The following is a 27554-nucleotide window of genomic DNA, read 5'->3' on the forward strand; positions in this document are numbered from 1 at the left end:
CATACTTTGCTGGCTCAGTCATGGCCCAAAACGGGGAGAGGGGGAAGCAGGCTGCACCCTGGGGGGCTGCCTGGAAGTTGGGGGCAGTGGCTCCACAGCCCCCCCCCCCCCTCATGGTTACAGGCCTGTCTCTACCTGATTGCTAAGCATTTGTTAGACCAAGCAGAAGTCAAGTTGCACCTTTAAGACCAACCAATTTTTATTTAGAACGTAAGCTTTCGTGTGCTCTTAAGCACACGAAAGCTTACGTTCTAAATCAAAATTGGTTGGTCCTAAAGGTTCCACTTGACTCCTGCTTTGTTCAACTTCTTCAGACCAACACGGCTGCCCGCCTGGATCTAAGCATTTGTTAGAGTTAGAGCTATTGATTTTAGTGGTGCTTATTTCTACAGAGTTGGAAAAAAACCAAGTTTACCATTATGACACTGATCTCAACAGATTTTATTTTGGAGATAGCTATTGTAGTATTTGAGGAACAGCAGAGTCAAAAACACTGTGATCAGTCAAATTAAAAGCTGAAGAAACTGAGACAGGAAATTGCTCAAATAGCACAGGAAATGACTGGCAAAGAAAACAGAGATCTTGTTTCTTCCTTGCAGATGTGGTTGTGTGCTTGCAACTTGGTTGTGTGCTTGCCAGGTTGGTTGTGTGCTTGCAACTTGGTTGTGTGCTTGTTGTGTGCTTGCCAGGTTGGTTGTGTGCTTGCAACTTGGTGCAAAGCTGGAAATGAGGAAACAGCTTAAACAAATTATTCTAGTTTAATTTTTAATAAGATGAGTTTATCTAGTCTTTTGTGGTCCTTAACGCTTTTCTCTTTTTTTAGTGCTGTGTAAATTCTCAAGATATATCTATGGTTTAAAGCAGAGGTGGCCAAACTTGCTTAATATAAGAGCCGCACAGAACAAACATCAGATGTTTGAGAGCCACAAGACTTGAACGTTAGATGTTTGAGAGCTGCAGGACTGGACAGGCAGGCAAATAGGAGGGAGGGAGAGGTGGAAAGAAAGCAACTTTAATTTTAAATACATTCTCCAAGCCGCTGGCTGGCTTGGCTTGAAGAAGTGATTTAAAGAGAGAACTTTTAATTTTCCAGAGTTATATACTTATACCCCAATAATTCTGCCTTATCTACATACAAGTCTTTTTTTCGAATTTATCTTACTCTGCTTCGGTAGTTCCTACCCTCCCCCCCCCCCAAATTCTTTGGCTAGAGGGAAATCAGGATGGTGGGTTTTTAAAAGTTCAGATTTTTGGACATTAACTCTCTGGCCTCTGATCTGTCCCAACTGACCTGATTGACTGTTTCTCTGTTTTAATTTTTGTAAATTATTTAATGTATTTTACTATTTATTAAGCCGATTGTTGAATTTTATGTCGTGAGCCGCCCTGAGCCCGCCTCGGTGGGGAGGGCGGGATATAAATCGAATAAATAAATAAAATATGAAAGTATTGCCCAATACCAAGAGCCCCATGGTGCAGTTGTAAAGCTGCAGTACTGCAGTCTGAGCTCCTTGCGCATGACCTGAGTTCAGTCCTGGCGGAAGCTGGATTCAGGTAGCCAGCTCCAGGTCGACTCAGCCTTCCATCCTTCCGAGGTCAGTAAAATGAGTACCTAGCTTGCTGGGGGGAAAGTGTAGATGACTGGGGAAGGCAATGGCAGCCACCCTGTAAAAATTCCATGTTGTTTTATGGATTTTTTCCAGTTGCATATATTTGTTATGTAAACATGTTTTAACCCTTCTGTTGTGGAAGGTGCACTGTTATACATTGGTGTATATGCCTATGGCTATAACAGTAACAATAAACTTCTCTCTCTCACACACACACGAGAGAGAGAGAGAGAGAGATCTAGAAAGATGGGGTGTGTGTAAAAATCTATACCTTTCTAGAGATTTACTCAAACTGAAAATGCCATACTAGAAAACTGTACAACATTTTAAAGGGTTCTCACAAGTTATCAGTTGCCTAGTTGTAGTCTTTCTTTAACAGGTTTGGGTGTTTTCCTTTGTAGGTAGTTTCAGAATGAAACCTACGACTCAGTGCTGCTTGATATTTTGGTGCTTTTGCTTTGGTATTTGTAATGGGTCTGCTCCGAGTCAGTTCGTTCATAGGTAAGTGACTGGTACAGAATGTTACCAAAGATTATTGCTCCTAATCTGATAGTGTGATAAACTGGACTGAAAGTTCTGTGAGGAAGGGGAGCCAAGAATGGGCTAATTTCTGTGCTTGTTTCAAGGGATATGCAGATTTCTTGAGACATAGCCCTCCCATCTTTTCCATTTGTTCTAGGAAAAAGTTAATAGAGTTGTCTTGCTCTCACTACACTGTTGCTTACCTGTGCAGTCTACGCTTTCGCATAGTTAACATATCATGTCTGCTACTTAATGGTCTGTTTTCAAATTGCTGTATTCCTAGTTGCCCATAGATGAAAGTTCCATCTGGACACTTGGCCTGCTGAGCTGTAGGGGAAAGGACACGACCTAAACTTTGTTTTCAAGATGGACACAACTTGCCTGGCTCCTGGTTCTTTTTCCCTTTTAAGCCAGCAAAATAAAATTCTAATTTTCTGACGCTTAAAGGAGAAACCACAGGGTGCCCATAGATGAAAGTTCCATCTGGAGTCTGGACACCTGGCCTGCTTGAACCTGTAGGGGAAACGACATGACCTACGCTTTGTTTTCAGAATGATGTGGGACAGCCAGTTTGGCGTAGTGGTGAAGTGTGCGGACTCTTATCTGGGAGAACCGGGTTTGATTCCCCACTCCTCCACTTGCACCTGCTGGAATGGCCTTGGGTCAGCCATAGCTCTCGCAGGAGTTGTCCTTGAAAGGGCAGCTGCTGTGGGAGCCCTCTCAGCTCCACCCACCTCACAGGGTGTCTGTTGTGGGGGGAGAAGATACAGGAGATTGTAAGCTGCGGGGCGGGGTATAAATCTGCAGTCATCGTCTTCTTCTAGTACTTCACTTATCAGGTACCTAATTCTCTTCACTGGTTTACTTTGTGAGATCTGCTTTGAGTCTGAGTGAGAAAGGTGGACCATAAATATTGCAGATAAACACTTAGATGTAATTGTAGCTATTTAGAAGCTGTGGAGCGTAAAGACAATGCACAACGTCTTGAACTGCATCTATGGAGAGCCAGTTTGGTGTAGTGGTTAAGTGTGCGGACTCTTATTTGGGAGAACGGGGTTTGATTCCCCACTCCTCCACTTGCACCTGCTGGAATGGCCTTGGGTCAGCCATAGCTCTAACAGAGAGCCAGTTTGGTGTAGTGGTTAAGTGTGTGGACTCTTATCTGGGAGAACCGGGTTTGATTCCCCACTCCTCCACTTGCACCTGCTGGAATAGCCTTGGGTCAGCCATAGCTCTGGCAGAGGTTGTCCTTGAAAGGGCAGCTGCTGTGAGAGCCCTCTCCAGCCCCACCCACCTCACAGGGTGTTCGTTGGGGGAGGAAGGTAAAGGAGATTGTGAGCCGCTCTGAGACTCTTCGGAGTGGAGGGCGGGATATAAATCCAATATCTTCTATCTATGTGAGGATTTTACCTTCCATGGCTAGTATAGGGGAGCATCCACTTCATGTCATGCTCAATATGGACACAACTTGCTTGGCTCCTGGTTCTTTTTCCCTTTTAAGCCAGCAAAATAAAATTCTAATTTTCTGCCGCTTAAAGGAGAAACCACAGGGTGCCCATAGATGAAAGTTCCATCTGGACACTTGGTCTGCTGAACCTGTAGGGCAGGGGTGGCCAACGGTAGCTCTCCAGATGTTTTTTGCCTACAACTCCCATCAGCCCCAGCCTTTGGCCATGCTGGCTGGGGCTGATGGGAGTTGTAGGCAAAAAACATCTGGAGAGCTACCGTTGGCTTTCCCTGCTGTAGGGGAAAGGAAATGACATAAGCTTTGTTTTCAAAATGGTGTGGGACAGCTTGCTGTTCCACGTCCCCCCTACTTTTAAAATGCTTTCCTTTCTGAGTTGCACTGAAGGCTTACACCATAACTCAGGAGGGGAATTGAAAGAAGAAGAAGAAGATGATATTGGATTTATATCCCGCCCTCCACTCCGAAGAGTCTCAGAGCGGCTCACAATCTCCTTTACCTTCCTCCTCCACAACAGACACCCTGTGAGGTGGGTGGGGCTGGAGAGGGCTCTCCCAGCAGCTGCCCTTTCAAGGACAACCTCTGCCAGAGCTACGGCTGACCCAAGGCCATGCTAGCAGGTGCAAGTGGAGGAGTAGGGAATCAAACCCGGTTCTCCCAGATAAGAGTCCGCACACTTAACCACTACACCAAACCAGCTCTCCAGAGAGAGGCGGGGGGAGTAGTATGGCAGCAGCAAATGGAGTTGACCATGAGGATGTTAACCCCGCCCACTTACAGGTTTTTTTTTAAAAAAAACCCTTGATATTAACAGTATAGTTCCTGTGTTATTATTAACAGTGTCATTAACCAAGACTCTTTTGATTGTAATGAGACAATATTGCGTTATGTAAGAGGCAATTATTTTCTTGTTTCAGTAGTCCTCATTTCCCTGACTGGAAGAAATTGTACTTTGTTTATCACTGGCCAGTGACTGTGTGTAAGGTAAGGCTCTTCCTTTTAAAGGAATAGATTTGTTCAACCTAAATTACCCCTATTCTGAAGGCTCATGGTGAATAACGGACTTCATAAGAGATGGCTTCGGTGTTGATCACCACAGGGAGAGGGAGACATTCAGTTTTAGATACTTCCTACAGGAGTAAAACCCCAAACCATAAGTAGCAATGTTAGAGAAATTCCTGGTTGGTCTTGATAATTGCAGTTGTGATGGGGACAGCATCTAAAAGATCCTTCTGGGTCTAAGAGCTGGTGTGGCCATTCATGCAACTTGCCCTCAAAAACAACTGCTCATGTCACTTGTCACAGTAAAATCAGGGAAGAGAGTACCAAGGCAACACATAGGGGTAACTTACAACCTTGAGTTAACAGCAGGGATTGTTATTGATGCTTACTGTGGGCACAATTTCACTTTATATAATCTATACATTATCGATATGATGTAGTAGCTAGAACAGGGGTCCTCAAACTTTTTAAATAGGGGGCCAGTTCACTGTCCCTCAGACTGTTGGAGGGCCGGACTGCCGTTACTGTACAAGGCCGTGGGCCGTCAGTTCTCCGTCTTCTGCATCTCTCTCTCTTCCCCACAGCACACACCCCGGCCTGGGAACTCACCTCACCTCGGTATCACCTCACACTCTGTCTCCGGCGCCTCAGCCCAGTGCCGGAAGTGTGTGTTGCTAACGTGAGTTTAGGTCGAACGTCACTTCCGGTCTGATTTTGCCATAACCCAGCGGGCCGTAGTTTGAGGACCCCTGAGCTAGAATGTTGGGTTTCGTTGTGGAAAATCTCAATCCCAGTCTCTATTGGGTATGCTTACTGAGCAGTCTTAGTGAAAATTCCTGGTCACTGGTAAACCTCCCCCTTCCACAGTGACAGGCTGTGTGTCAAACACCCAGACGCTTCACAGAGTATGCAAAGGTTCAAGAGGAGCCCTCACTCATCTTTTGGTGGACTAAAAAGATTCATGTGCCATTGGTAAATGTATCAGTGATCTCTGGTTTTAAACGATTTGGAAGTTGACTCACGATGCGACTGCTTCGAGCAAAGTTTTTATTTTCCATCAAAGCGATGTTTGATATTAAAATGAGGAAAATACAAAAATGGCAAATTGTGGCATAATTCGTACTTAAAATGCTTTGATAGTAAATATTACATACAAATGGTTTCAGAGGGTAAATGTGTTAGCCTGCAGTAGAACAGCTAGCTTCCAGTCCAGTAGCTCCTGAGGTCCAAGGAACCTTAGAATCTGATTAAGGAAGAAGGGTTAAAATGCTTGGGGCTCTTTAGCTTGGAGAAACGTCGACTGAGGGGTGACATGATAGAGGTTTACAAGATTATGCATGGGATGGAGAAAGAAGTACTTTTCTCCCTTCCTCACAATATAAGAACTCGTGGGCATTCGATGAAATTGCTGAGCAGCCGGGTTAGAACGGATAAAAGGAGGTACTTCTTCACCCAAAGGGTGATTAACATGTGGAATTCACTGCCACAGGAGGTGGTGGCGGCTTCAAGCATAGACAGCTTCAAGAGGGGGTTCGATAACAATATGGAGCAGAGGTCCATCAGTGGCTATTAGCCACAGTGTGTGTGTATATATATAAATTTTTGGCCACTGTGTGACACAAAGTGTTAGACTGGATGGGCCACTGGCCTGATCCAACATGGCTTCTCTTATGTTCTTATGTGACACAGAGTGCTGGACTGGAGGGGCCGTTGGCCTGATCCAACATGGCTTCTCTTATGTTCTTCTGTGACACAGAGTGTTGGACTGGAGGGGCCGTTGGCCTGATCCAACATGGCTTCTCTTACGTTCTTATGTTCTTAAGCTTTGCCTACCAAAAGCTCATACCCAATTTTGTTGTTGTTCTGAAAGGTGCTACTGGACTGGAATCTAGCTGTACATAAAATACTTATTGTTAGCTGTATACTTTATTTCTGTAAAGAAACACGTGGAAAATTATCTGCTGGTTATATGTTTTTATTTGTGTGTGTGTGGGGGGGGGGTGATGCCTAGAAGTCATGGTTGACTTCTGGTGACCCCGAGTGGGGTTTGAACATTTACAGCTGCGGCTTGATATTGCCTGGTATTCCTTGGAGGTCTCCCATCCAAGTACTTGGGAGGGGTGGCCTTTCTTAGCTTCTGAGATCTGATGAGATCAGGTTTGCCTGGGCTATCCAGGTCAGGGCTTGCTGTAGGTCAAGGGTGGCCAACGGTAGCTCTCCAGATGCTTTTTTTTTTTGCCTACAACTCCCATCAGCCCCAGCCATCAGCCATGCTGGCTGGGGCTGATGGGAGTTGTAGGCAAAAAAAAACATCCGGAGAGCTACCGTTGGCCACCCCTGCTGTGTAGGTCATATCTGACTGCTGTTTTAACCCGACTGCTCAGCAATTTCATCGAATGCCCACGAGTTCTTGTATTGTGAGAAAGGGAGGAAAGGACTTCTTTCTCTGCTTTCTCCATCCCGTGCATTATCTTGTAAACCTCTATCCTGTCATCTGGCAGTCGACGTTTCTCCAAGCTAAAGAGCCCCAAGCGCTTTAACCTTTCTTCATAGGGAAAGGGTTCCAACCCTTTAATCATTCTCGTTGCCCCTTTCTGGACTTTTTCCAATGCTGTAATATCCTTCTTGAGGTGCGGCGACCGGAATTGCACACAGTACTCCAAATGAGACCGCACACTTAGAACCACAGGTGCATCCTTCTTGTACTCACCTGGACTGCAGGTCACTTCAAATTCTCAAAGCTTAGGTCTGAAAATGACTTTGCGTGTTGAGCATTTGTGGTACTTATGCTTAAAAATGTGTGTTTAGCATTAAAGTTTAGCTTTCCGTTATACTGAAGGGCTTTTTTTTTCCTCTCTAGATGAGTGAGAATGATTGCAACAATCCGCCCATGTATTGGACCATCCATGGCCTCTGGTAAGACTTGAAATCCTGCCATTTGGAGGTTGGGCGGGACATAAATCCATGGAAATAAATGAATAAATTTTTCACTTAGAACCACTGAATTTGAAGGAATTCTGTATGGAATCTAGGCAAGTTTTCAACCTGAGACGGAATACGCTAGAGTATTGGTTAGGGTTACCAAGCCTTGACAGTTCTGTAGCAGGAGGCTCTGATGGCAGGGATGGGTGGAAATGGTGTCGCTGCCAAAGTTCCCTCTACACTGCGGAGTCTTGTGAGCAAAAATTTTACTTTGTGAGCTACTGGCATTAAAGTTGTGAACTGCTGCATCAATTAGTTTGCTCAAGGGCCAATTTTTCCTGAGCTGAGACAAAAATGTGTGAGCTAGAGGCTAAAAAATTGTGAACTAGCTCACACTAACTCCGCTTAGAGGGAACACTGGTCACTGCAATGCCTTGGTTTCATTTCTGGCTGAAAAACCCAAGTGTGGTAACTCTGTAGGAACTGCACTGATTTCTGTGGTTTGATTGTGGTGATCCAGGGGATTCTTAGAGTGTCACCTTGATGCAGTGGTGTTGCTTCCAGTTGTTTGTTTGTTTGTTTGTTTTGGGGGGAGGCTGGAACAGACACCAAGGTGTCACACAGTACCATTTCCCCTCCTGCATGGTTAACAAACCAAAGTAATGGAAGCTGTAAAAGACAAGAAGGATTCCTTTAAGAGGTAGAAAGCTAATCCAAGTGACATTAATACTGTGACAAATCAAATGCAAGTCTGTGATCAGGCAGGCAAAAAGGGATTATGAGGAGCTTATTGCGAAAAACATAAAGACTAACTATAAAAATGACCAAGAGGTAAAAGGATTACTGAAGGATGATAGGGAAAGGGCTGAGAAGTCGAATGCATTTTTTTGCCTCCGTCTTCACTGTGGAAGATGAAAAGTGTTTGCCCACTCCAGAACCGCTGATTTTGGGAGGGGTGTTGAAATACTTGAGTCAGATTGAGGTGACGAGAGAGGAGGTCCTATGCCTGATAGACAATCTAAAAACTGATAAGTCACCAGGCCCGGATGGCTTACATCTGAGAGTTCTGGAAGAACTCAAAGGTGAAATTGTGGATCTCCTGACAAAAATATGTAATCTTTCATTAAAATCTGCCTCTGTTCCTGAGGGCTGGAAGGTAGTTAATGTCACCCCCATCTTTAAAAAGGGTTCCGGAGGAGATCTCTGGGAAATTACAGGCCTGTCAGTCTGACTTCAATACCATGAAAGTTAGTGGAAACTGTTATTAAAGAGAGAATTAGTAGGCATATTGATGAACAAAAATTATTGAGCAGCTTGGGTTTTGTAAGGGAAGATCTTGTCTCACTAACCTGTTAAGAGTTCTTTGAGGGGGTGAACAAACATTTGGACAAAGGGGGGCCCAATAGATGTTGTTTACTTTGACTTCCAGAAAGCTTTCGATAAAGTTCCTCATCAAAGGCTCCATAAGCTCAGGAGTTATGGAGTAAAAAGACAAGTCCTCTTGTGAATCAAAAACTGGCTAATTAATAGGAAACAGAGAGTGACTATAAATGGGCAATTTTCTCAGTGGATGGTGGTAAGCAGTGGGATGTCGCAGGGCTCAGTACTGGGTCCGATACTTTTTAACTTGTTCATTAATAATTTGGAGTTGGGAATAAGCAGTGAAGTGGCCAGGTTTGCAGGTGACACTAAATTGTTCAGGGTGGTGAGAACCAGAGAGGATTGTGAGGCACTCCAAAGGGAAAAGTCCAGAAAAGGGTAGAATTATTAAAGCTTTGGAACACTTTCCCTATGAAGAAAGTTTAAAATGCTTGGGGCTCTTTAGCTTGGAGAAACATCAACTGCAGGGTGACATGATAGAGGTTTACAAGATTATGAATGGGATAGAGAAGGTAGAGAAAGAAGTACTTTTCTCCCTTTCTCACAATACAAGAACTCGTGGGCACTCAATGAAATTGCTGAGCAGTCAGGTTAGAACTGATAAAAAGAAAGTCCTTCTTCACCCAAAGGGTGATTAACATGTGGAATTCACTGCTGCATGAGGTGGCCGCAGCTACAAGCATAGCCAGCTTTGAGAGGGGATTAGATAAACATATGGAGCAGAAGTCCATCAGTGGCTATTAGCCATAGCCTATTGTTGGAACTCTCTTTCTGGGACAGTGATGCTCTGTATGCTTGGTGCTTGGAGGGGCAACAGTGAGAGGGCTTCTAGTGTCCTGGCCTCACTGATGGACCTCCTAATGGCACCTGAAGTTTTGGCCACTGTGTGACACAAAGTGTTGGACTGGATGGGCCATTGGCCTGATCCAACATGGCTTCTCTTATGTTCTTAGGTCTGGGGCAAGTGATGCTCTGTATTCTTGGTGCTTGGAGGGGCAACAGTGTGAGAGCTTCTAGTGTCCTGGCCCCACTGATGGACCTCCCGATGGCACCTGAGTTTTTGACCACTGTGTGACACAAAGTGTTGGACTGGATGGACCATTGGCCTGATCCAACATGGCTTCTCTTATGTTCTTAGGTCTGGGGCAAGTGATGCTCTGTATTCTTGGTGCTTGGAGGGGCAACAGTGTGAGGGCTTCTAGTATCCTGGCCCCACTGATGGACCTCCCGATGGCACCTGAGTTTTTGACCACTGTGTGACACAAAGTGTTGGACTGGATGGACCATTGGCCTGATCCAACATGGCTTCCCTTATGTTCTCCTCATTTCCATCTGCTGCTCATTTTAGCATCAGGGGAGAGCAGGGAGAATTGGTGGGAGCCCTCCTGCTGGAAGCAAGTACATGTTTTCCTATTTATTTGCTTAAAACATTTTGTAGTCACCTTTTTCCTTTACAGGGCTCAAAGTGGTTTATAACATAAATAAAATACATTAACTAGAGTTCGTAAATAAAACCTCTTTAGATAACCGCTGCATCAGATCTACAAATAGCTCTCGAATCAATATCCCTCCGAGACTGATGTAAGATACTTAGCTACATAGCTCCTAGGACCGAGATCTGAAGCTTATTCTTCTTTGAGGTGAGATTAACGGGGGCACATGGCAGAGAGTTTTCAACTGGTGCCCTCAAATTCTAGAACTCCCTCCCTCAGAAGGTGAAATCAGGTATGTCCCTACAGGTCTTTTGAAGCATGTTGAAGGACATATGTGTGCTGGGAGTACTTTGAATTGGATTGTTTGAAAGGAAAGTGTTTTGCTGTTGATGGATTTTTTAAATGAATTCTTATGACCATATTATTGGTTGGCTGTGTTAGTTTGCAGTAGACTAGCCAGACTGAAGTCCACTAGCATCTTAGAGACCAACAATATTTTCAGAGTTATGAGCTTTTGAGAGTCTGACTAACAGTAACAGGTTCAGCTCTTGAAAGCTCACTCTTCAAAAATATTGTTGGTCTCTAAGGAGCTACTGGGTGTGACCGTATTGTAACTTCGTTGTATTGATAACAAAGTTGGCTTTTTAAAAACCGGTTTTGTAACTTATATTGTCAGCTTAAATTTTAGCTGCTTTGAGAGCTTGAAAAGGCAGGAAGGGGGGTTATAAATGTTCTTAAATGAATCAAGAATGCTGTTAGTTCAGGGATCAGAAAGTTTTTTTCCCTGTGCTATGCATGTTAGCAGCTAAATGCATGTTGCCTTCTTGCTGTCAGCTTTTCAACACAGGTGGTATATTGAGCTATATAAAGGCTATTATGAGTTTGTCAGAACCATTTGTTAATTTATTTGGAAACTTTAGCCTGTTGCCAAATAAACAACTGTACATTTAACATGTCTTCATTTTTTTAAAAAAATTCTGTAGACGATGACTAAAATTATAGCTCACCGTGCTCTCGTCTTCCCTGAGACAACACAAATTTGTAACAACATTTCCGCATTTATGTGGATGCACTGAATTCTCTGTTCTCTCCTCCCCACAATTCTTCTGTAGGACTGATAAAGCAGAAGATTGTAATAAAACCTGGCACTTCAATGTAACAGAAATTAAGGTATGAATGTATGAAAATACAGTTTTCGCAGGTGTACATAACTTACATGGTTGAAGCATGTTTACAAGTAATTTAATGACGGTAGGCTTTTATTTTCATGGTGGAGTATTTGTTTCTCTCCTGTCCCATTCCAAGAACTTAGGGTGGATATAATGACAATCGAGTTTTTCAGAACTATTTTATATCGTTGGTTTAAATTGGATCCAACCAGCCTAAGAAGCCTCCCTCCTATGTAACAGCCGCTTAATTTGGAGGAAGAGTCTTAATATTGGGGCAGGGCGTTGAACATAAACCAAAAGGAAAAGTGGAATATAAATATTTTAGTAAATATTTGGAGATGCAGGATGGGATAAGATGCACCCCAGTATTGCACAAAAATTAGTTTCATATGCCTTTGTCGTATTAAACGGTGGCCTTAAAAGTGGTATCACTAACACCCGTATACATATGGGAAAGGTTTTACATGCAGCCGCTTGAAATGTGTTCCTGTACCACATCCTGTAACAGCGCCCGGAACACCTCTGCTGTTGTTAAACTATAGATTATATATGTTATAGACTATATATGCTGGATTAGTGTTGTTTTAAAAAAATTTGATGCTGTTTTATAATTTTAATGTGTTTAATGTGTTTAATGTGTTTTAATTATTGTATTTATATTATGTCTTATTGAATGTTGTTAGCCGCCCTGAGCCTGCCGGGGAGGGCGGGATACAAATAAAAATTAATAATAATTAAAAAATAATAATAACATTAAGTAGTGCAATATACCTGAGTCCTGGTGTAATGGGCTCTGGTGGTGCAGTCCTGAATTCAAAGGGTTTAGGAGGGTGTCACTCACCTTAAACTTGCATTGCTAACAACTTGCATCATTAGGAACTGCCAGCTGCATTCTGTTCTGCCTGAAAGTTTTCACCCAGCAAGGTGCAAAGGGCAACTCTGGCTTTTAATTATGGCCACAAGAATCGTGGAATCAAACACCATTCAGTCAGTAGGGACATTCTGGCTAAAGGGAGGAGTTGGTGCAACTTGCTTTGAGTTACTGCTAGCTGTAGAGTTAGCGAGTGGCACCCTAAGGTAAAAGGCAGGGAGTCGAGAAAATCTCGTCGCCCTATGCAGAGCTTTGGTTTGGATGAGGAGAAGAAAAACAAAATTTCATAGGACTCTAGGTCCCCCAGGCGTCTCACACTAGCATAATCCCGTGTCAGCCAAGAGCTGTAGTAAGGATTGTGCTCCTTATGAACATATGAAGCTGCCTTATACTGAATCAGACCCTGGGTCCATCAAAGTCAATATTGTCTACTCAAACTGACAGCGGCTCTCCAGGGTCCCAAGCTGAGGTTTTTCACGCCTACTTGCCTGGACCCTTTTTAGTTGGAGATGCTGGGGATTGAACCTGGGACCTTCTGCTTACCAAGCAGATGCTCAGCCATTGAGCCACCATCCCTCCCTAAAGTCAGTCTTGTCTACTCAGACTGGCAGCAGCTCTCCAGGGTCTCAGGCTGAGGTTTTTCACACCTATTTGCCTGGACTCTTTTTAGTTGGAGATGCCGGGGATTGAACCTGGGACCTTCTGCTTACCAAGCAGATGCTCAGCCACTGAGCCACCGTCCCTCCCTAAAGTCAGTATTGTCTACTCAGACTGGCAGCGGCTCTCCAGGGTCTCAAGATGAGGTTTTTCACGCCTCTTTGCCTGGACCCTTTTTAGTTGGAGATGTCAGGGATTGAACCTGGGACCTTCTGCTTCCCAAGCAGATGCTCTACCACTGAGCCACAGCCCCATTCATGGCTCTCCAGGGTCTCAAGCTGAGGTTTTTCACGCCTATTTGCCTGGACCCTTTTTAGTTGGAGATGCCGGGGATTGAACCTGGGACCTTCTGCTTCCCAAGCAGATGCTCTACCACTGAGCCACAGCCCCATTCATGGCTCTCCAGGGTCTCAAGCTGAGGTTTTTCACGCCTATTTGCCTGGACCCTTTTTAGTTGGAGATGCCGGGGATTGAACCTGGGACCTTCTGCTTACCAAGCAGATGCTCTACCACTGAGCCACCGTCCCTCCCCAATGTTGCCATACCCGTTGCGTCATGGCCAGGGCTGGCTTGCCCACTTAGGCAAACTAGGCAATTGCCTAGACGCTGGGAGGAGGGGGCCGAACTGGGCTCCGGAAGTGAGGGGGGGGGGAAAGCCTCCTCCAGCGTGCTCGTCAAACAAGTGAGAACAGGGGTGTCAAACTCATTTGTAACGAGGGCTGGATCTGACATAAATGAAGCCTTGAGGGGCTGGGCCATGTTGGGTTTGGCCGACCCATGTCGGGTTAGGCCATGGGTGTACCTATTTAAGATTAGGTAGCAGAGATATACATTTTATATGAACCTATGAAGCTGCCTTCTACTGAATCAGACCCTTGGTCCATCCAAGTCAGTCTTGTCTACTCAGACTGGCAGTGGCTCTCCAGGGTCTCAAGCGGAGGTTTTTCACTCCTATTTGCCTGGACCCTTTTAAATTGGAGATGCCGGAGATTGAACCTGGGACCTTCTGCTTACCAAGCAGATACTGTACCACTGAGCCACCGTCCCTCCCCACAAAGAGCACAAATACAAATATATATATTTTTAAAAACTTCAAGTATTCTAAAAACGTAAGCACCCATTGGTCTTAAGGATGCTTTCTTTGTATTTCTCCCCTGGGATCCAGGGAACTGGGCAAAGGAAGTTCTGGCTCTTTCCTTCCTTCCCCAGGGAACTGGGGGGGGAGCCTCAGACAATAGAGAAAATACAGGTTTTGCTCTGTGGCTCCTGTGCGATTGAGCAAGCCTTGCAAGGAAAGCTGTTACACAGAAGGAAGCAAGAAAAAGGGAGAAGGAATCAGATGACAGCCAGTTGCTCGGGGGCCTGATAGGAGCCCTCCAGGGGCCTGATTTGGCCCCCGAACTGCATGTTTGACACCCCTGACTTAGAACAACTTAAAAAAATTTAGAAGAAGCCTGGGCCCTTGCAAAGCAGGTAGGGCTGAGCCTCATCATGGCGCTCCTCTGATCGTGCCAGAGGGGCGGGCAACAGAGCGCGGTGCCGTGTTGCGGCACTGCGGAGAGCAGGCAGTGGGGCGGTGGGCAAGTGGCCTGTCTGGGGCACCACGTGCCCTAGGGCTGACACTGGTCATGACTCTGCAGGCAGGATCAGGTGAGCCAGTTTGGTGTAGTGGTTAAGTGTGCGGACTCTTCTCTGGGAGAACCGAGTTCGATTCCCCACTCCTCTACTTGCAGCTGCTGGAATGGCCTTGGGTCAACCAGAGCTCTGGCAGAGGTTGTCCTTGAAAGGGCAGCTGCTGTGAGAGCCCTCTCAGCCCCAACCATCTCACGGGATGTCTGTTGTGGGGGAGGAAGGTAAAGGAGATTGTGAGCTGCTCTGAGACTCTTCGGAGTGAAGGGCAGGATATAAATCCAATATCTTCATCTACCTCACAGGGTGTCTGTTGTGGGGGGTGGGGAGGTAAAGGAGATTGTGAGCCGCTCTGAGACTCTTCATCTACCTCACAGGGTGTTTGTTGTGGGGAAGGAAGATAAAGGAGATTGTGAGCCGCTCTGAGACTCTTCGGAGTGAAGGGCAGGATATAAATCCAATATCTTCATCTACCTCACAGGGTGTCTGTTGTGGGGGGGGGGGGTGGAAGGGAAAGGAGATTGTGAGCTGCTCTGAGACTCTTCGGAGTGGAGGGCAGGATATAAATCCAATATCTTCATCTACCTCACAGGGTGTCTGTTGTGTGTGTGGGGGGAGGTAAAGGAGATTGTGAGCCGCTCTGAGACTCTTCGGAGTGGAGGGCGGGATATAAATCCAATATCTTCATCTACCTCACAGGGTGTCTGTTGTGGGCAGGGGGGAGGTAAAGGAGATTGTGAGCCGCTCTGAGACTGTTTGGAGTGGAGAGCGGGATATAAATCCAATATCTTCATCTACCTCACAGGGTGTCTGTTGTGGGGGAGGAAGCTAAAGGAGATTGTGAGCCGCTCTGAGACTCTTCAGAGTGGAGGGCGGGATATAAATCCAATATCTTCTTCTTCTACCTACCCATTTGTAAGTTTATGCAGAATGCAGTGCTGCTCCCAAGTTTTACAATATCAGTATTTTTCATTGCTAGGATCTCTTGGTAGACATGAGACAATACTGGCCAGATGTGCTTCATGAAAATAGAACAAAGTTCTGGTGAGTTTATAATACACCTTTTTTTCTCTTTATATTTTTATTGTAATTTTAAAAAATATACAAGTTAATATCAATATTTATATTCATATACAATTAATTAAACTTATGGAAACAGGTTGTAAGCAAGCATAAACACTTACATGCATACAATTAAACATTGAGTAAGGATTTTAAGTTACAAAGTTGTATCTAGATATGTAGACCATTTTCTATCCAAGAAGAGAGGTCAAGATGAAAACAAAAGATTAAGAGTAATTCCTGTATCAAAACACAGTTAATCTAATTGAACCCATATTATCATCAAACTATTAATTATGCATTGCTATGAATTCTTTAACTGCCTAAATATTCTCTATGCAAACTATTACAGGTTATTCCAAAATTTACTATCTGGTAATTATAATTAGGTGCGATCCACGACTAGCCCGGTAATAGAAAAGGAAGGTAGAAAAAGAGAGAAATAAAAGTGTTAGTAAATAGAAAAGAAACAAAAAAACACAACTGAAGGAAAATATTAAAAACTTATAAGTAGAGAAGATCAAGATATTCTATAATACACTTAAAACTCTTAAAACATGATGGTTGTTTTACAGAGTACTGTTATTGTATGGTGTCTTTCTCAAGCACTGACCGGGTTTGATTCCCCCACTCCTCTGCTTGCACCTGCTGGAACGGCCTTGGGTCAGCCATAGCTCTGGCAGAGGTTGTCCTTGAAAGGGCAGCTGCTGGGAGAACCCTCTCCAGCCCCACCCATCTCACAGGGTGTCTGTTGTGGGGGAGGAAGGGGGAGGAGATTGTGAGCTGCTCTGAGACTCTTCGGAGTGGAGGGCAGGATATAAATCCAATATCTTCTACTTCTTCATATAACATCTCAGTTATTTCCTTTCCGATGTAAACATACCCAGCTCCTTCAGCCTTTTTTAATAGGACTTAGTCTCCAGACCCTTCGCCATCTTTGTTACCCTCCTCTAGACACGTTCCAGCTTGTCAACATTCTTTTTAAATTGTGTTGCCCAAAACTGAACATAGTACTCAAAGTGAGGTCAAGCTGATAAAGTGATACCATCACTTCATGTGATCTGGACACTGTGCTTCTGTGCATGCAGCCTAGAATCTCATTTGCCTTTTCAGCTGCTTCGTTACACTGCTAACTCGTGTTCAGTGTATGGTCTACTAAGTCTGAAGCAACATGGCTGGTGAGAGAGCTGAAGTAGTGACTTGCAAAGTCTGTGTCAGTGTTTGTTTTCTTGCCTGAGGATAATGAGTTACACTTGTAGCAAGCGTAAGTTCATAGCTCTGCTTGTAGAGAAGACACGAGGAAAGATTAAGAGCTCATGGACAGAACACTCGAAGCATTCGTGAGAGGGCAACAGCAGTAGGAGGAGAACAGTGTCTCAGGAAGAGCACCCAACAGAGGGCATGTGGAAGAATGTGACCCCCCAGGAGCATGAAAATTCAGGAGACATTCTGAGCCTCTATTGTGAAGCAATCAGTTCCAGGATCTCCCCATAGATATTGATTCTGGACTACTGGAACAAGAATTACACCCCCAAGCTCCACAAAGTTCAAAGGAACTTTCCCAGGCACCTCTGGATTAAAGGACTTGAGTGTCTGCCCCTCCAGTATAGGAAGAGACATGTGGTAATTGGGGGGCTTCCTACTGGGAGACAGAGGCTAAAGTGTGCCGGACAGACTTGTCATCTTGGAAAGTATGTTGTCTACCAGGTGTGTGTGTCCATCCAGGATGTGACAGAAAGGCTAGAAAGACTCTGCAAGAAAAAATAATAACGATGGTGACTAGAGACTTTTACATCTAACCAACTATAGGTACTTGGATTTTAGATTCTCCCACAGTCTGACTTTGCGTCATGACGAACATTCTTTGGGTTTGACAGTTTGACAGTTCAAGAAATTTTTAAATTTATTTATAAAACTACTTTGGGTCCCACTGAGGGAGAAAGGCATATATCATTCTCCTCTTCTCCATTTTTTCCTCATAACGATTCTGTAAGGTAGGTTAAGGTTGACAGAGTGACTGACCCAAGGTCAACAAAAAGTTTCAGTGACAGTGGGGATTTGAAACGAGGTCTCCCAAAGTGTATAGTTCAGCCCTCTTAACCACTGCACCACACTAGCTGTATTCTATCTCTTGGTTTCCAAACGTGATATCCAAAAATTGTTTTGTTCCTTGCTTCTTTTGTTGTGGTTTTCTTCCTTTTGCCATAGTGGACAGTCTCAAAATGTATTGCATGAAACTGTATTTTCCTCTACGTGCATCTGTTAGGAAGTGCACTTGTGGACATCAGCACTGTACCTGAGCATCTTTTAAGTACTGTATATTCGGTAGTAAAAAAGAATCCTTAAGGGCAGAAGTGTGTTTTGTATGGATGTGTTAAAATTTAATCCGCTTCAGGTGTTTTTGTACTGAGATTGGAATGAGAATTTTGTGTAATTTGTGTAATACAGTTTTCTTGTAGCTGCGCATAACTGGCCTCTACACCAAACTGGCAAACTGGAGAGTCAGTTTGGTGTAGTGGTTAAGTGTGCGGACTCTTATCTGGGAGAACCGGGTTTGATTCCCCACTCCTCCACTTGCACCTGCTGGAATGGCCTTGGGTCAGCCATAGCTCTGGAAGAGGTTGACCTTGAAAGGGCAGCTGCTTTGAGAGCCCTCTCCAGCCTCACCCACCTCACAGGGTGTCTGTTGTGAGGGGGGGGAAGGTAAAGGAGATTGTGAGCTGCTCTGAGACTCTTCAGAGTGGAGGGCGGGATATAAATCCAATATCTTCTTCTACCTCACAGGGTGTCTGTTGTGGGGGGGGGGGAGGAAGGTAGAGGAGATTGTGAGCCGCTCTAACTCTTCGGAGTGGAGGGCAGGATATAAATCCAATATCTTCTTCTACCTCACAGGGTGTCTGTTGTGGGGGAGGAAGGTAAAGGAGATTGTGAGCCGCTCTGAGACTCTTCGGAGTGGAGGGCGGGATATAAATCCAATATCTTCTTCTTTTTGTTTTCTTCCTGCAGGAAGCATGAATGGGACAAACATGGGACTTGTGCAGCCACACTGGAATCTCTGAATTCCCAGAAAAAGTACTTTAGTAAAGCACTGGAACTGTATGAAAAACTTGACCTCAACAGGTGGTTTACATACTATCAGATAAGACTTTGTTCACCTATTCACTTCTTATTTTCCCCTTGCGTTTGTCTCTAAAAGAGCAATTCCTTCTTCTACAGTAGCGGGTCTTTAATGTTTCGTGCCAGCCAGATCAGAGGAATTAGAATTGGTCCCTTAAGGTGGCTTCTTGCAACTTATACAGTACCTGAATGTTGCCAGCAACACAAGTGTAAACCCATAGGAAGAAGGAACATAAGAACAGAAGAGAAGCCATGTTGGATCAGGCCAGTGGCCCATCCAGTCCAACACTCTGTGTCGCTTAAGAACATAAGAGAAGCCATGTTGGATCAGGCCAGTGGCCCATCCAGTCCAACACTCTGAGTCACATAAGAACATAAGAGAAGCCATGTTGGATCAGGCCAATGGCCCATCCAGTCCAACACTCTGTGTCACATAAGAACATAAGAGAAGCCATGTTGGATCAGGCCAGTGGCCCATCCAGTCCAACACTCTGTGTTACACGATGGCCAAATATATATATATATATATATATATATATATATATATATATATATATATATATACACACACACACACACACACACATATACATACACACACTGTGGCTAATAGCCACTGATGGACCTCTGCTCCATATTTTTATCTAACCCCTTCTTGAAGGTGGCTATGCTTGTAGCCGCCGCCACCTCCTGTGGCAGTGAATTCCACATGTCAATCACCCTTTGGGTGAAGAAGTACTTCCTTTTGTCCATTTTAACCTGACTGCTCAGCAATTTCATTGAATGCCCACGAGTTCTCGTATTGTGAGAAAGGGAGAAAAGTACTTCTTTCTCTGCTTTCTCCATCCCAGGCATAATCTTGTAAACCTCTAAGGAAGCAGCATTTAAAGTTATGGAGGAGCATATGCTGTTAAAATGGCACAACCTTTGTTTGTAATGTATTAGATAGGCTGCCCAAGAACTTTCTGCTTTCAAGAAAACTGTGTGACTTTCTCAGTTGAGGAACCTACCTCTTAACTATAGAATTGCCACAGTAGATTCTGAGGCGTCTTTTGTGAGGCACCCCCTCTGTTCATGGGCGTGCTAGTCAAGCCTCCCCCTTACTAGAAATGGAAGCGTGCCCTACACACCCAATATGCCCTTACGGTTCTGCACAATGGGAGTAATAGAGGTGGACAACCTTCTCAATAAAGAATAAGCTATTCCCCTAGATAACTGGTTTGGTATTAATGAATTGCCACCGTTGTAAACAGCATGGAGCGTCCATAAGATATTCATTACCACCCATTTAATATACTGGTTGTATAACATTGTTACTGAAGAAAAACGGAAATTAATTAGAACACGGGTTGTAATTGCTGAACAGCTTAGGGATCCAGGGCCACCTTGTTTCCCATCTCTCCTTTGTGTGTGTGTGTGTGTTTGTGTGTGTGTGTGTGTGTGTGTGCCAGGAAGTTGAAATGAGCTGGAAGGTTCCCCCCAGTTTTGGGTACCTTTTCTTTCTCACCTTTTACGTACGCTTTGATGAGCACGATATGACAGAGCATTTACTAATTATATCCCAATTGGCTGTAAGGTGTTAAATGCTAAAGTGAAGATGTGCCTCCATCTTTCTTTTTCTCCCCTGCAGTTATCTCTTGAAACTGGGAATAAAGCCAGGCAGTACCTACTACCAGGTAAGATCAGGCATAGGAGCTGGTCTCTTTTTTAGCTTTTAGTCTCTTGGGCGGTGTAATAGAAAGTAGAGACATCACCCTGCCAAGAAAAGTCCGTATAGTCAAAGCGATGGTATTCCCAGTAGTCATGTATGGCTGTAAAAGTTGGAGCATAAGGAAGGCCGAGCGCAGAAGAATAGATGCTTTTGAGATGTAGTGCTGGAGAAGACTCTTGAGAGTCCCTTGGACTGCAAGAAGATCCAATCAGTCAGTCCTAACAGTCTGGGTTGATTTTCCTTAGGACTGACTGCTTGGATCTTTTTGCAGTCCAAGGGACTCTCAAGATTCTTCTCCAGTGAGTGCTCCCTTCTCATTGGGTGGCCAAAGTATTTGAGCTTCAGCTTCAGCATCTGACCTTCCGGTGAACAGTCTGGGCTGGTTTCCCTTAGGGCTGGCTGATTTGATCTTCTTGCAGTCCAAGGGACTCTCAAGAGTCTTCTCCAGGGAGTGCTCCCTTCTCATTGGGTGGCCAAAGTATTTGAGCTTCAGCTTCAGCATCTGACCTTCCGGTGAACAGTCTGGGCTGGTTTCCCTTAGGACTGGCTGATTTGATCTTCTTGCAGTCCAAAGGACTCTCAAGAGTCTTCTCCAGCACCACATCTCAAAAGCAAGGCAAAATGAGTCCATTCAATAAAAGCATCGTGTAACTTACTCCCAGTCCCATCTGTAATTTCTTCTGTAAAATGACTGTCTTGGCCATAAAACTTATTTCACTTTTGAAGTGATGCTTGAGTCTTTCAACAGTGTTGTTTAAATCTTCAGCTGGAAGCTATCAAAGAAGCTCTTACAAGCGCATATAATGTAACACCAAAGATCCAGTGCCTTCCTCCAGAACAGGTATACCATCTTTCATTATTACTGATTCACTAGTCTGCCTCTGCAATTGTTGGGGAAGGATATTTTGAATATTAGAACTTTGGAAGGAAAACACTTGTAATATTTTGAAATTAAACACTTTTTGCAGATTTATGCTCATAATTATCTCCTTCCCCACCGCCCCTAGTAATTCATTTTAAGCAGCAATCACCAAACAATTGGTCATAAGATTGAAAGTTTCCCTCCAAATTTATGTTGGCAGAACTTGAAACTCTTCTCAAACAGTATGAAAATCTAAGAGCAGTCATGTTCTAAACGTTTTATTTGAAAGTTGAGGGATTTATTCCATCCCAGTTGAAGTTTTGGCTTCGTTTAGATGACCTGTGCAGGTTACGTCTCCCTTTCTTGCTTAGGTTAGCAGCTCGTTATCTCCTTCTTGTCTGCCTTTGCCATCTCTCTCGAGTCAGTCTATTTATGTAACATTTTACAGTGTAGAAACTGCTTCTAATTTACCTTAACAATTGCTCTGCAAAAGAAGCAAACATCAGAAGTAAAGACTTCTGCAAGGCCGTGGCTGAGCTAGGATTTTCATTCCCCATGTTTAATAGTATGCCAGTACCATGTGATCCTCTGTGTCAGTGAAAATGTAGCCTATCCTGGAGTGGGAATTATGTCTGTGGGAAAAGAAAATATATCCCTTCCTAGAGCCAGTATGGCGTAGTGGTTAAGTGTGTGGACTCTTATCTGGGAGAACCGGGTTTGATTCCCTACTCCTCCACTTGCAGCTGCTGGAATGGCCTTGGGTCAGCCTTAGTGGTTAAATGAGTGGACTCTTATCTGGGAGAAGCGGGTTTGATTCCCCACTCCTCCACTTGCCGCTGCTGGAATGGCCTTGGGTCAGCCATAGTGGTTAAGTGTGTGGACTTTTATCTGGGAGAACCGGGTTTGATTCCCCACTCCTTCACTTGCAGCTGCTGGAATGGCCTTGGGTCAGCCATAGTGGTTAAGTGAGCGGACTCTTATCTGGGAGAACCGGGTTTGATTCCCCACTCCTCCACTTGCACCTGCTGGAATGGCCTTGGGTCAGCCATAGTGGTTAAGTGAGCGGACTCTTATCTGGGAGAACCAGGTTTGATTCCCCACTCCTCCACTTGCACCTGCTGGAATGGCCTTGGGTCAGCCATAGTGGTTAAGTGAGCGGACTCTTATCTGGGAGAACCGGGTTTGATTCCCCACTCCTCCACTTGCACCTGCTGGAATGGCCTTGGGTCAGCCATAGTGGTTAAGTGTGCGGACTCTTATCTGGGAGAACCGGGTTGGATTCCCCACTCCTCCACTTGCACCTGCTGGAATGGCCTTGGGTCAGACATAGTGGTTAAGTGGGAGGACTCTTGTCTGGGAGAACCGGGTTTGATTCCCCACTCCTCCACTTGCACCTGCTGGAATGGCCTTGGGTCAGCAATAGTGGTTAAGTGAGCGGACTCTTATCTGGGAGAACCGGGTTTGATTCCCCACTCCTCCACTTGCACCTGCTGGAATGGCCTTGGGTCAGCCATAGTGGTTAAGTGGGCGGACTCTTATCTGGGAGAACCGGGTTTGATTCCCTACTCCTCCACTTGCAGCTGCTGGAATGGCCTTGGGTCAGCCTTAGTGGTTAAATGAGTGGACTCTTATCTGGGAGAAGCGGGTTTGATTCCCCACTCCTCCACTTGCCGCTGCTGGAATGGCCTTGGGTCAGCCATAGTGGTTAAGTGTGTGGACTTTTATCTGGGAGAACCGGGTTTGATTCCCCACTCCTTCACTTGCAGCTGCTGGAATGGCCTTGGGTCAGCCATAGTGGTTAAGTGAGCGGACTCTTATCTGGGAGAACCGGGTTTGATTCCCCACTCCTCCACTTGCACCTGCTGGAATGGCCTTGGGTCAGCCATAGTGGTTAAGTGAGCGGACTCTTATCTGGGAGAACCAGGTTTGATTCCCCACTCCTCCACTTGCACCTGCTGGAATGGCCTTGGGTCAGCCATAGTGGTTAAGTGAGCGGACTCTTATCTGGGAGAACCGGGTTTGATTCCCCACTCCTCCACTTGCACCTGCTGGAATGGCCTTGGGTCAGCCATAGTGGTTAAGTGTGCGGACTCTTATCTGGGAGAACCGGGTTGGATTCCCCACTCCTCCACTTGCACCTGCTGGAATGGCCTTGGGTCAGACATAGTGGTTAAGTGGGAGGACTCTTGTCTGGGAGAACCGGGTTTGATTCCCCACTCCTCCACTTGCACCTGCTGGAATGGCCTTGGGTCAGCAATAGTGGTTAAGTGAGCGGACTCTTATCTGGGAGAACCGGGTTTGATTCCCCACTCCTCCACTTGCACCTGCTGGAATGGCCTTGGGTCAGCCATAGTGGTTAAGTGGGCGGACTCTTATCTGGGAGAACCGGGTTTGATTCCCCACTCCTCCACTTGCCGCTGCTGGAATGGCCTTGGGTCAGCCTTAGTGGTTAAGTGGGCGGACTCTTATCTGGGAGAACCGGGTTGGATTCCCCACTCCTCCACTTGCCGCTGCTGGAATGGCCTTGGGTCAGCCTTAGTGGTTAAGTGGGCGGACTCTTATCTGGGAGAACCGGGTTTGATTCCCCACTCCTCCACTTGCACCTGCTGGAATGGCCTTGGGTCAGCATAGTGGTTAAGTGTGCGGACTCTTATCTGGGAGAACCGGGTTTGATTCCCCACTCCTCCACTCGCAGCTGCTGGGATGGCCTTGGGTCAGCCATAGTGGTTAAGTGTGCGGACTCTTATCTGGGAGAACCGGGTTTGATTCCCCACTCCTCCACTTGCACCTGCTGGAATGGCCTTGGGTCAGCCATAGTGGTTAAGTGAGCGGACTCTTATCTGGGAGAACCGGGTTTGATTCCCCACTCCTCCACTTGCACCTGCTGGAATGGCCTTGGGTCAGCCATAGTGGTTAAGTGTGCGGACTCTTATCTGGGAGAACCGGGTTGGATTCCCCACTCCTCCACTTGCACCTGCTGGAATGGCCTTGGGTCAGACATAGTGGTTAAGTGGGAGGACTCTTGTCTGGGAGAACCGGGTTTGATTCCCCACTCCTCCACTTGCACCTGCTGGAATGGCCTTGGGTCAGCAATAGTGGTTAAGTGAGCGGACTCTTATCTGGGAGAACCGGGTTTGATTCCCCACTCCTCCACTTGCACCTGCTGGAATGGCCTTGGGTCAGCCATAGTGGTTAAGTGGGCGGACTCTTATCTGGGAGAACCGGGTTTGATTCCCCACTCCTCCACTTGCCGCTGCTGGAATGGCCTTGGGTCAGCCTTAGTGGTTAAGTGGGCGGACTCTTATCTGGGAGAACCGGGTTGGATTCCCCACTCCTCCACTTGCCGCTGCTGGAATGGCCTTGGGTCAGCCTTAGTGGTTAAGTGGGCGGACTCTTATCTGGGAGAACCGGGTTTGATTCCCCACTCCTCCACTTGCACCTGCTGGAATGGCCTTGGGTCAGCATAGTGGTTAAGTGTGCGGACTCTTATCTGGGAGAACCGGGTTTGATTCCCCACTCCTCCACTCGCAGCTGCTGGGATGGCCTTGGGTCAGCCATAGTGGTTAAGTGTGCGGACTCTTATCTGGGAGAACCGGGTTTGATTCCCCACTCCTCCACTCGCAGCTGCTGGAATGGCCTTGGGTCAGCCTTAGTGGTTAAGTGAGCGGACTCTTATCTGGGAGAACCGGGTTGGATTCCCCAGTCCTCCACTTGCAGCTGCTGGGATAACCTTGGGTCAGCCATAGTGGTTAAGTGAGCAGACTCTAATCTGGGAGAACCGGGTTAGATTCCCCACTCCTCCACTTGCAGCTGCTGGAATGGCCTTGGGTCAGCCATAGCTCTAATAGAGAGCCAGTTTGGTGTAGTGGTTAAGAGTGCGGACTCTTATCTGGGAGAACCGGGTTTGATTCCCCACTCCTCCACTTGCAGCTGCTGGAATGGCCTTGGGTCAGCCATAGTGGTTAAGTGAGCGGACTCTTATCTGGGAGAACCGGGTTAGATTCCCCACTCCTCCACTTGCAGCTGCTGGAATGGCCTTGGGTCAGCCATAGCTCTAATAGAGAGCCAGTTTGGTGTAGTGGTTAAGTGTGCGGACTCTTATCTGGGAGAACCGGGTTGGATTCCCCACTCCTCCACTTGCACCTGCTGGATGGGCCTTGGGTCAGCCATAGCTCTGGCACAGGTTGTCCTTGAAAGGGCAGCTGCTGTGAGAGCCCTCTCCAGCCCCACCCACCTCACAGGGTGTCTGTTGTGGGGGAGGAAGGGACAGTAATAACAGGGTTCCCTCCCAATTCATCGGGGCAACCGTAATCCTAGGGGCGGAAGTGAGCTAAAAGGGGCCCCTGCCATTTTAAGGCTTTCAGTGAGACTTACACATTAAATCAGGCCCAGGAAACTGCTGCATATACTTTCTTTATTGGTGTAAAGTGTTTGGGATACCGCTCCATTAACAGCTGTGGTACAACTTCATGAAAAATACTCAAACAGGCATTGCAGCAAATGTTAGTATCCCAGTGCTAACAAATTATTCCTGTCCTAGTGAAAGGGACGGGACGGCGGCTCAGTGGTAGAGCATCTGCTTGGTAAGCAGAAGGTCCCAGGTTCAATCCCTGGCATCTCCAACTAAAAAGAGTCCAGGCAAGGAGACAGGAAAAACCTCAGCTTGAGACCCTGGAGAGCCGCTGCCAGTTTGGTGTAGTGGTTAAGTGTGCAGACTCTTATCTGGGAGAACCGGGTTTGATTCCCCACTCCTCCACTTGCACCTGCTAGCATGGCCTTGGGTCAGCCATAGCTCTGGCAGAGGTTGTCCTTGAAAGGGCAGCTGCTGTGAGAGCCCTCTCCAGCCCCACCCACCTCACAGGGTGTCTGTTGTGGGGGAGGAAGGTAAAGGAGATTGTGAGCCGCTCTGAGACTCTTCGGAGTGGAGGGCGGGATATAAATCCAATATCTTCTTCATCTTCAATATCTTCTGAGTAGACAATAGTGGCTTTGATGGACCGAGGTCTAATTCAGTAGAAGGCAGCTTCATATGTTCATAAATCTGGGGACTTTAGTAATACCCCCTTAGAGTAAGTAATGTGTCAGTTGTAGCCTTACGATGTTTATGAATACATTTTATTACATGTTTATATGTTTCTTTTCCATCTAAATAAGATGACAGTCCTTTTTAAAAAAAAAAAAGGTCTTGGAAAAATGATATTCACTGTGAGAGTGACAATCTGTCTCTATCTAATTAGAAGCAATAGAAGTGATGCGTCAGTTCACCGGATGTGGATATTCAAGTGCATGGACTTAGAAGCTTAGTGGCAGTGCATTTGAATCCCCACAGCTAATTAACTGGTATGCATGATCTGTAGAAGATTGTTTTCATGTTCTCTCTCCGCTCCCAAGATCTCCTTAGTTGCGTCTTAAATTGGAGCTCCGGCTTTGCTTCATTTTTTTTTTTATTTTTGTTCCTCTTCAGGGTGAAGAAGTGCAAACAATTGGCCAGATCAAATTCTGTTTCACTAAGGAGTTTTTCCTGAGAAACTGTACTGAGTCAAAGGTTGATTCCTATTCTGCACGTGGAAATGCGTTCTTTGGAACTGAAGAGCTCTCTCTGTGCAACGACACATTGACCAATTACCCTTCGCATGTGCAGCTTTATAAGTGAAGCCGCGAGAAATTTGGGTCGTTTTTGCCAAATATTGTTGATTTTTTTTTTTTTTTTAAATAGTGCATCCGGATTAATCTACAAGGGCATTATTGGTCTAAAATTTGTAAGTTAATTGATTTGGGTGTACCTGCGTAAATTACGATGTTCATGCTGCAGATAATAGAGAGGATTGACTGCTATGATGTGTGACTACGTTTTGGACTGCTGGAGTGCCATTATATATTTTCTTTGAACGGAAACTTTGAAGCTTCTTTTTTTCAATTAAAGTCATTCCAAAAACCGTTTAGTTGCAAGTGATTTCTGTGAAACTTGTTTCCAAGTTAGTAAGGAGACAACCCTTGCTGTAAACTCTTACCACTTATGTAGTTGTGAATGCAATACGTGTATTGTTTCTTCTGGGACAGGGGTGGGGAACAGTGGCTCTCCAGATTTATTGATTTATTTATCCTTCTTATTTATATCCCGCCCTCCCTGCCAAAGCAGGCT

The 27554-nt window shown here is 45.6% G+C and overlaps 1 protein-coding gene across 1 annotated transcript; it reads left to right on the forward strand.

Moving 5' to 3' along the window:
- The first annotated feature begins 584 nt into the window (after positions 1–584).
- LOC132578118 (ribonuclease T2-like) lies at positions 585–27348 on the forward strand. Its single transcript, XM_060247967.1, has 10 exons — positions 585–662; positions 2012–2111; positions 4515–4581; positions 7460–7515; positions 11447–11504; positions 15640–15704; positions 18729–18842; positions 20470–20515; positions 21317–21391; positions 26877–27348. Exons 2-10 carry the CDS (start codon positions 2023–2025, stop codon positions 27063–27065), a joined length of 759 nt encoding a protein of 252 aa, XP_060103950.1. The 5' UTR covers positions 585–662; positions 2012–2022; the 3' UTR covers positions 27066–27348.
- Positions 27349–27554: the final 206 nt, after the last annotated feature.

Source organism: Heteronotia binoei, chromosome 10 (assembly GCF_032191835.1).
Source record: "Heteronotia binoei isolate CCM8104 ecotype False Entrance Well chromosome 10, APGP_CSIRO_Hbin_v1, whole genome shotgun sequence".
Classification (NCBI taxonomy): domain Eukaryota; kingdom Metazoa; phylum Chordata; class Lepidosauria; order Squamata; family Gekkonidae; genus Heteronotia; species Heteronotia binoei.

Coding starts and splice junctions, on each gene's coding strand:
- LOC132578118 (XM_060247967.1), top strand. CDS start 2,023: ATGAAACCTACGACTCAGTGCTGCTTGATATTTTGGTGCTTTTGCTTT. Junction 2,112..4,514: donor CCGAGTCAGTTCGTTCATAG/GTAAGTGACTGG, acceptor TTCTTGTTTCAG/TAGTCCTCATTTCCCTGACT. Junction 18,843..20,469: donor GAAAAACTTGACCTCAACAG/GTGGTTTACATA, acceptor TCTCCCCTGCAG/TTATCTCTTGAAACTGGGAA.